The sequence below is a fragment of the Hesperophylax consimilis genome, chromosome 24 (genome assembly GCF_061612785.1).
Source record: "Hesperophylax consimilis isolate HC1 chromosome 24, BYU_Hcon_1.0, whole genome shotgun sequence".
Lineage (NCBI taxonomy): Eukaryota > Metazoa > Arthropoda > Insecta > Trichoptera > Limnephilidae > Hesperophylax > Hesperophylax consimilis.
Genome location: NC_142859.1, coordinates 9,440,441 through 9,449,519, shown reverse-complemented (window position 1 = coordinate 9,449,519; position 9,079 = coordinate 9,440,441). Strand labels below are relative to the sequence as shown.

The window sequence follows — 9,079 nt, the reverse complement described above, 5'->3', positions numbered from 1 at the left end:
TCACAGAGTTTGTCACAGAGCAAAGCACGCCAATAACTGACATTTTGGTAAATCTGTTGTTATTCAATATCATTAAACCAAACCAATCACAACTGTTATAATTTCGTAGCACGAGCATTTAAAAAATATTTGGTTTGTAGATAATATCAGAACAAACTTCCGGTGAAAATTACTCAGCTTTTATAATTTAAATGGTATATGTTTTGATTTTGAAAGAGAAGATTAAAGATCAGAATTGTTGAGACGCTATCAGTAGCTTGTAAGGGAATGTAGACTGGACTGGAATGCATTAATTTAATCTATGTACAACTTTTATACTTTCATAATATTATGATTGTGATTAAAAACTTATTTATAAAAAAATGTGTGTATTATTTTCGTCGTCTATAAAAGTTATTATTTTACCAATAAATTGAGTATCGGACGAAAACATGATCATACATTTGTTTTGTTTGGTAACATAATAAATGGTAATAAAAGAGAATGAAACGCCACACACGCGACTAGCTGGAAAACAACTTCTCATTTCATCCATACATACTCTTCAATTAATATCTTTGACATATATTCTTATTTAATACTTGATTACATTATTTTTTAATGATAAAGTAATATTTGGAAGAAAAGGTATTTTTATGCATAGCACAAAGGATAACAAATTATTATAAGCAATAATTAGTAATTTACTCGGGAGATATTTTCAATTTGCATGAATATTTCAGGCGACTAATTATTGCTTATAAAACTTGATTACATATCTTGATCGTGTCATGTCTCACCTGAACGTTCACAACTTCTTCAATCCACTTGCGTAATGTAATATACTGGGCATATCACTACTTCCTTCATCAATCTGATACACATGTCCAAACAACTGCATATTAAACTAATTCATTATCATTGCAGCAGGTTGACGGTATTGCCTATATTTCAAATCTATCATTTGGCCATACATGTTATGGAAACATTATTACTTAAATAATAATTTTTTTAAATCAAATTCGATGCATCACAATCAATTACGGGTTGACAACAGAACATTGGAGTGCTATGCTAGCTTGCATTGACATTCAGTTCGCAATTAGGTGTATAAAGCCATTTACGAGCCATAACTGTAAACGTTGTAGACACAGAAACCAGGCTTTTTAGTGTGTACACAATGTCCACACTACTGAAATTGTAACGGCAAACTGGCATAGAGGGCACTTTCATTCGCGGCAAAAACCGACAGCCGTCAGCTCGTGAGCCACATACACATTATGATTTTTGGTAATAGTAATGGTTACAGTTACAGCTTGCAGACGAGTGTTTGGCTTAAGGAATAAAAGTTTTTTTCAGTTTAATTTAGCTTTATTATTTACAAACATATAAAAATAGGTAGTGTTTGAAAATTTTTTTGAAGACTCAACTACACAGTAGAAAAGTCCACTTAATTATGTAATTTTATAAAAGAAACAATATACCTAGGTAGTAATCCCACAGAAAAAATGGTGAACAACTTAACACACGGGTAGAGATGGACACGCCTAAAATGCAATTTTAAACCTTGTTCAATTATATTCATTTTTACCTCAAATTGTGTGTAAACATAAAAGGAAATTAGCCTTAACGAAATGTCTTTTTTATAATATTTTTGCAAACACTGAATCATTCCTGACCAGCAAACAGAGTTGACATGTTACAAACAAATAAATGTTAACATAAATAGTATCCATAAGGTTCCCCAAAGCAACTCCAAACTCTAGATGGAATGCAGAATTGTCTTGGAAGAGCTTAATACAGGAGTCATCACAACTATTGGAAGTGGCTGGAGGATATTTATGTGGAGAACTTGAAAGAACACCCAAATGAATGTATTTTGAGGCTTGAACAACAAGTTCACATCAAGTTGGGTTGTAAAATTCATCTCTTTATCTGGTGATGAGATGCCCGTGAGGCCTGCTATTGGTGGATGAAATTAACAAATTACAACATGCGATTGAGCGATAACTTTGTGCACTGTTTAATACTGTAGGAAACTTGCATTTACATCCAGGCTTTCAAAGCGAGGCACCGGAATTCGATGGGAAGTTGTGCTTTGAAATTACTCTTCGGTTGTGTTACTTTTGGTTCCATGATAACTCCAATCTAAAAATAACGGTGAATACACCTTTAAAAAGAGTCATTAAAAACGATGAAGAAAACATAATATAAACCTCAAGGCATTTATTTTGTGATACTTTTTCGTTAACAGCGATTCCAGTTCTCTCGGATGACAGTGAAAAAGTTGTTAATTTTAACGTTAAGGACAATTGAGTCGTGTAATTTCTATACCCGCTATATCAACTTTCATTGATTTGGAGAAAACCGCAAAAAACTGTCACATCTCTAGCGTACATAAGTAAATGCATTACAATTTTTTATATAATGAATTGGAGTAATAAAATTTCGAAAAGCATTTATTTTTCTATATATGTCTAGCAATAATTAAGTTATTTCGATAAATAAAATGGATATAGCGGATTTTGATACTCACTTCGTGATTTTGAAAGTCAACTGAGCCGACATGGCGGGTTTAGAAACTCACGCGTAGATCATTTTGACACACGAGCGTGGCGTCAGAGCGGCGGCCATATTGTATTTTGGCAAAATAACTGCTTGTGATTCGTTGAATCCGATATAGCGGGTTTTGATAGTAACTTTCTGTATGATATAGCGGATTTGGTTTCTCACTCGCAGTTTAAACATGGTTTTTGGTCGCGAAAAGGAGGGTTTTGAAACTCAATTTTAGGCTCCTCTTGTTGCTCGCAAAAATGTGAACAAGATGTCATACTCAGATCATTTTGTCAAAAAATCGGATATAGCGGGTATAGAAATTATAGGATTCAATTCCTTATCCATGTAGAACCTGAATTGCTCGTAAAGTCGTTAATTTGAAGGATAAGACTACTTTCTTATCCTTAAACAGAAAAGGAATCGCCCCCCTAGGGAGAAACCTGATGACAACTTTGGTGTAGGTATTACAGGAAATATGGGAAACAGTACAACGCAAACATGACCTGGGGGGTGAATCTGTATCTTTTGAATTAGCCTAACTCTGCGTTTTACATTGGTGAAGTCCACGCGAACGAAGTTTCAATTAGTTAGAATTTGAATTCATTCCAAGAAGAGTAATGAAATCGTATTGGCATATAGGAATGGCTGAAACGACAATGAACCTGTTGACGACGTATATAACAGAGAGAGAAAAAGTACAGATTGGCAAACAAAAGAGTGAACTATTGCCAAAACACTATGGCGTCCCCCAGGTCCCAGTATCCCATTACTGTTTGATACTGAAAAGAACATGCATCAGATATTAAAATTTATTTTACAAACTTTAAAAAACTCACATTTAAAATCTTTTTTCAAAGCTCATATTCAAAATAACTTTCACTGTTCACATATTTTTAATTGTTTTTGTTTTTTACTTATCCACATTTCAATCCAAATGATGCAGAGATGTGTTTCTACCAAAGTTCATTTGTAGAAGTATTGGACAGAATATTGAAATACATTTCTAAGCAAGGCCTTGCATGAGTATGTGGAGCAGCATTAATCCACTGGAAGTTTGGATTGTATTCCCCAGCCAACAGAAGATCCTACTTCAGCGAGATGTTGCCTGATGGCTCGGTCTAAGATGGCCTGACAAATAAACAACATTTCAACAACACATTATAATACATATGTAGTTATGCAAATGATAAAAAAATACAATCTGACATAAAATTGGAAGGGATATTTATTAGACAAGTGTGGTTTGTAAAAAGAAACAGAGATCACTCCCACAATTGAGATCTGCTGACGATCTCAAGAGAGACACAAAGAATTGAAAAACTGGAGACATTTGAGAAAAGTTTGCATATATTCAAAGCTAGTCACTAGAAGGCTTATGAACAGGAAAAATGTAAAATTTAAAGAAATCTGTAAATATTTCTAACTATGTATCAATATCAGAGCTCTAATATTGTGCTATATAAAAAAATAAATATATATCGTCGTTATGTTTGCAAAAATGGCAGATTTCAGCAAAATGTTTTCTTACATGAAAAAATTTCAAAAAGTATCAAGGAATCGGGCTCAATCTCAGCTATGTGCATAAGTTTAACCGTTATCGCACAGTACTCATTCAAACATTGTTTGTTGACATAAAATTGAATACAAAACTGGGAAGTTTTTTGCCTGTAAAATTTGGTAAAACTCACATTGGAACATGATGATATTTCAATAAAATTTACACAGAACTCTCTCAGCAATCTGCTGCTTAACTATCCGCCGACTAGTATAATCTGCTGTTATTTTTACTAGCAGAAAGCACAAAATCAAGATCTATAATTCGCCGGTATGCATATGTTAAATTCAGTAGTTCGCCGCTTGCCTAGACTCAAGCTTTGTAAACCGACAGGTTTGGTTATCTTACTTTTACACACCCAGTTAATATACCTCCATCTAGCTTGCTCTCACCGACGATTTTACTAGTCACCAGGGATAAGTAATATTGTAGTTTTAGGACATTTCACTTTTGGATAGTCGTCTGTGAATTTTAGCAACTGTCGCATGTGTTTCAGTTTATTTCGTTCCGCCATGTTTTTTTAGAATGAGTTTAATAAATGGACTCTTTTCGCAAGCGTAATCATCAAACCATAACTCTTTATACCAAAAAATATGTTTTAATTTATGCATATTTGGATGTATGTACTATTTGCTGCTTTTACTAATTGCACAATTGCCCAGGTTTTGGGGTTGCAAATTAGTGAGAGAGAACTGTATATCAATAAAATATATCAGACACATACCTGAATATCTTTACAGCCCTGTATGGCGGTCTCCAGCACTTTGGGTAAGTGGTCGATGTGGAATCTTTGTGACATAGAAAGCAGGGCGATGTTTCCTGGAATTTTTTCATCATAATATCAAATAACATTTTCACTAGAGAGGAACCTACACATAGTAAACACCATTTGTTTATTGTGCCATAACAAATAATTTATAAAACTTTCGTTGACACAATCCGATTTAATTAATACTCTGCCCAGCAGGGCATTTAGCACGGTTAATAGATAAAGGTTTTATCAATAATGTTGATAACTTGTCATTGTTCCCGAGCACGACTGCAGATGGCTAACGTACAAATAACAGTTAAGGTCGAATACATAACGAACATTTTGTCGTTGTGAACTGCTGTTTGTTCATTGCAGTCATGCTCGGGAACGTTGACAAGATACCGACATTATAAAATAAATTATGGTTGAACAATTTAATATTGAAAAACTTGGTCACTAAGGGGTTAACATCAGCTGTTTAATTTCTTTTAAGATGCGTTGAAACATAGACCCGGCTTCAAAACATGTTTAACCCTTTAGATGCCAAAAAATAACAAAAAAAAAAAAAAAAAATGGAATTGTTTTTTAGGTTCTCTATGTGATGTACATTCATTAGTTTCTTGCTTGTACTACAGTTTCCAGATGCCGTGTATAGTAAGAACAACAAAAAAACATTGTAAAACAATGCACATAATTATGACAAAAAGAAACATATTGAAGGAAAGCGCTCGGGAATTTTTTGATGTGCGATTGTTATAGTGTTAGTAGCCTATTCCAAGTACTCAGATAGAGGTGTATATATTGTTTATATGCGTGAGGATGCGTCATATGGGTGTATGTATGCATGTGTTGTTATATGTATATAGGTATGTCTGCTGCTATATACACATGTGAGCTTGCATGCACACATATTAAAAATTATATATATAATTATGTACATTTTTACAATCTAATGCTAATTTACTTATTTCTCCTTTCTAATTTCTATCTTCTACTTTTTATTACAATTTTTCCAAAATTTTAGCTTCATCTATAGTTACTAATTTCATATGTTTACACTAGATTTCATATTTCATACAAAGTAATTACACTCAATTGGTCACCATGAAACAGGCAGCCGCCTAGTATGGTGATTCATTATATCTACTTTATGTAAATTTCAAAACAATGTAACATGTATTAAATAAATAAATAAAAAAAATAAGGAAGGTTGTAGATAGAGTTTCGGTAGTGGGTGCGTAATGCGTACTTTTTTAAGTTTGATTCCTCAAGATGTAGCATTTAACAGAGGATTATTTTCAAGGAATTTATTTACGAAGTGTAATGTGTGTGAATATTAAACATCCCAACTGACCACTGGTGGGCAAGCAGGCCACGGTGAGATTGGCTCCGCCCAGGGTCTCCTCCAGATGAGATACGTCCACCAGTGGCACATCTCCGGGGGCCAGACTAGCCGTGCAGGCGCACACAAGCTCCCTGAGGGGCACCCCAGCGTCCACCAGGGCCAGGGTTGCAGCGTTAACGCAGGCGCAGTAATTGCCACCATCAGCCTGAAAATTATGCAGAAATTTCTTAGTAAAATAATCAATATATATTACAAAAGTAAGTGAATAATGTGCGTATTGCTAAAAACGATAAGATACAATCAAGGGAGTTATATGGTGCGGTAGCCCTCTATCCCCCATCCATGAAGGTTCCCGTTTTTACTTGAAGGGCGTGCTTTTGAAGATATAAGGGTTGAAAGTTTCGAGCTCCAGAAATTTCTAGAACAGTCCAGAACATTCAAGAGTATTCGAGAGCATTCCGCAACATTCCAGAACATCCAGGAACTTTCTGGAATGTTTTGGAATGTTCGGGAATAGTCTGGAATGTCCGGGAACATCCCAAATCATAATGAACTAAAAACGGGATTACAGGCAGTTTCCTGATAAACTTTTAGTAAATTCGTAATCGTGACAATACATTGGTATCTGATGGCGTCTGTCTGTTTGTGCGCTTAGTCCTTTTAAACTACGCAACGGGGTTTGATAGGGTTTTCACTATCATTTAGAGAATTTCTTCCGGAAGGTTTATATATATATAATACATGAATATTATATTTATAGAAAACAGAGAAATGTTGAGCAACACCGGGTACACGTCAGCTAGTGTCAATATATTACAACAAATCAAACTTTAAAAGAAGGCAGAAATAGTTTTATTCTGATCTAAAAAACTTTAGAAACTTATTTGGCATGTAATAATCATATATTGTTTGATTATTACATGTCAAATAATATACAATTATTATTTGGCACGTTATTAGCTATGTTAGCGAGTATATCTTCACCAATCCACGCAGAAATGTGAGAGATTTTTTGCGGTTATGGTGCTAATTTGTTGCCGATCTCCCTCCAAAAGTACGTATACATCTCTGGCTTCAGTTGTGTTTACATGTGCACTTATGCGTAGCTTACATGTTTATGTTACTGTAATAAGAACTTCAAGGTTTCAGAAGAAGAAAAGCGTTTAAAATGATAAATAAAAAATGTCAAAATCAAGCCGCACTCGGTGGATGTCTGAACTGATTTGTTGAGCGTTGAACGGGTTAATAATCTAGCTAGAACCAGACTGATACACCAGTCACCATTTGGCCCAATCATAATGTTTATTACTGGTTGTGTTAAATTTGAAACAATACAGATTATGATTACCTGCAGAACTTCCACATAGATGTCTATCTGCGAGTACGGGTAGAGTTCCGTCTTAATGGCGGCAGAGAGTGCCTGACGGAGGTGCAACGACATCTCCTGGGATTTCTTGTCTCCTCGCGGTCTGTTTTTACGCTCACCTGGTAATAATGAAGTTAATTGAAGAAAATTATCCATTGCATATTAAAACTCTGACCCCTGAAATATATAATTAAAAAGTGGAGACCATGACTTCAAACATCTTGAATTTCTTAGTAATCAAACAAATCTGCAGGCTTGGGTCAACATATGAAATGTAATTGTAAAAGATATTTGTTATAAACAGAAGTACAGTTTACGACAAATTTGCTAGTTTGTTTGGATTGACGAATCATTAGAGCGTGATGGGGGCATTACACTAGTCGATTTTTGCCGTGTGGTGAAAATAGTTGTGTAGACAGGAGGCAGATAACTGAAAACGTAAGCGCCAAAGTAGACTGACTTCCAACTTTTGCCGTGGGGCTAGATATCGCATGAGATGGATGTCTAAAATAGACCGTGAAAATGATTAGTGGCAGGCGATCGGTCACTGTAATTTTTAAACAAAATGAAACTAGTAGTATGTGATATTAATTGACTGAAAATGGAGTAGCTGTGTGACGAGTCACTACGACACAATAGTGTGCCTAGCAGCATGGAAAAATCCCCTGTAAGCTAGACTTATTGTGGTTATTCCAAACAAAAGAAAATACAAAACTAGATGTTATTGTTATTACAAAACTACTTATCACATAAATATACATTTTTGCACTGTTATTTTGAATAGCCCGCTATTTCGGTAGATGTTACTTTTGAAGCTGTCATTTTTTAACATTTGACAAGTAAAATTACGCCATTAATAAAAATGGAACTATACACGCTTCAACAACGCATTGAAATTATTAAAATTCACTTGAGTGAATCAAATGAAAATCATCTTGAGTGATGAGGCCCATTTCCACCTCGGTGGCTTCGTCAACAAGCAAAATTGTCGCAACGTGTGACTGTTTGGTGCGGTTTATGGTCCGGCGGAGTCATTGGACCTTACTTTTTCGGAAATGAGGCTGGAGCAACAGTTACGGTGAATGGATTGCGCTATCAAGAGATGATTAATGATTTTTTATGGCCGGAATTGGATGGTATTGATCTGGACAACATTTACTTTCAATAAGACGGCGCTACGTGCCACACAAGCAACGAAACCATTGGTCTTTTACGATTGAATATCAAAATAACACCTCTTATTGGAAAACCCTGTACAATATTCACCGGACAGTGATGGCTACACGCTTGGGAGAGTTTAAAGTAAGTACAATATCTTACCCGTAGAAAAGGTAGCCATGCTGTATTGACAATTCACTATGACGGCTTCTTGCGATCCCTTCATTTTACCCGTACACTACAAATATACATAAAGAAAGGTTTGAGAAATATAATCAACTACATAAAACATAACTGTGAAACTGAAATAATATGTGCGAACTCAAAATGGACTAAACACAGCAGAAGCTATATGTAGGCAAGAAAAAT

At 35.0% G+C, this 9,079-nt stretch overlaps 1 protein-coding gene across 3 annotated transcripts in view; it reads right to left on the bottom strand.

Moving 5' to 3' along the window:
• Positions 1-1,334: 1,334 nt before the first annotated feature.
• The window catches only part of Ski6 (exosome complex component Ski6), a 61,290-nt gene continuing 53,545 nt past the window's right edge, over positions 1,335-9,079 (bottom strand). For 2 of the 3 annotated variants that reach the window (XM_089646471.1, XM_089646470.1), the window contains 5 exons: positions 8,873-8,948; positions 7,535-7,671; positions 6,196-6,391; positions 4,815-4,909; positions 1,335-3,663 (listed from right to left, as the gene is read on the bottom strand). In XM_089646471.1, coding sequence (XP_089502597.1) covers positions 3,574-3,663; positions 4,815-4,909; positions 6,196-6,391; positions 7,535-7,671; positions 8,873-8,936 — 582 coding nt within the window. In that variant the 5' untranslated portion in view covers positions 8,937-8,948 and the 3' untranslated portion in view covers positions 1,335-3,573. The remainder of the gene's footprint in view (positions 3,664-4,814; positions 4,910-6,195; positions 6,392-7,534; positions 7,672-8,872; positions 8,949-9,079) is intronic. The other variant, XR_016304698.1, reaches the window with a different exon arrangement.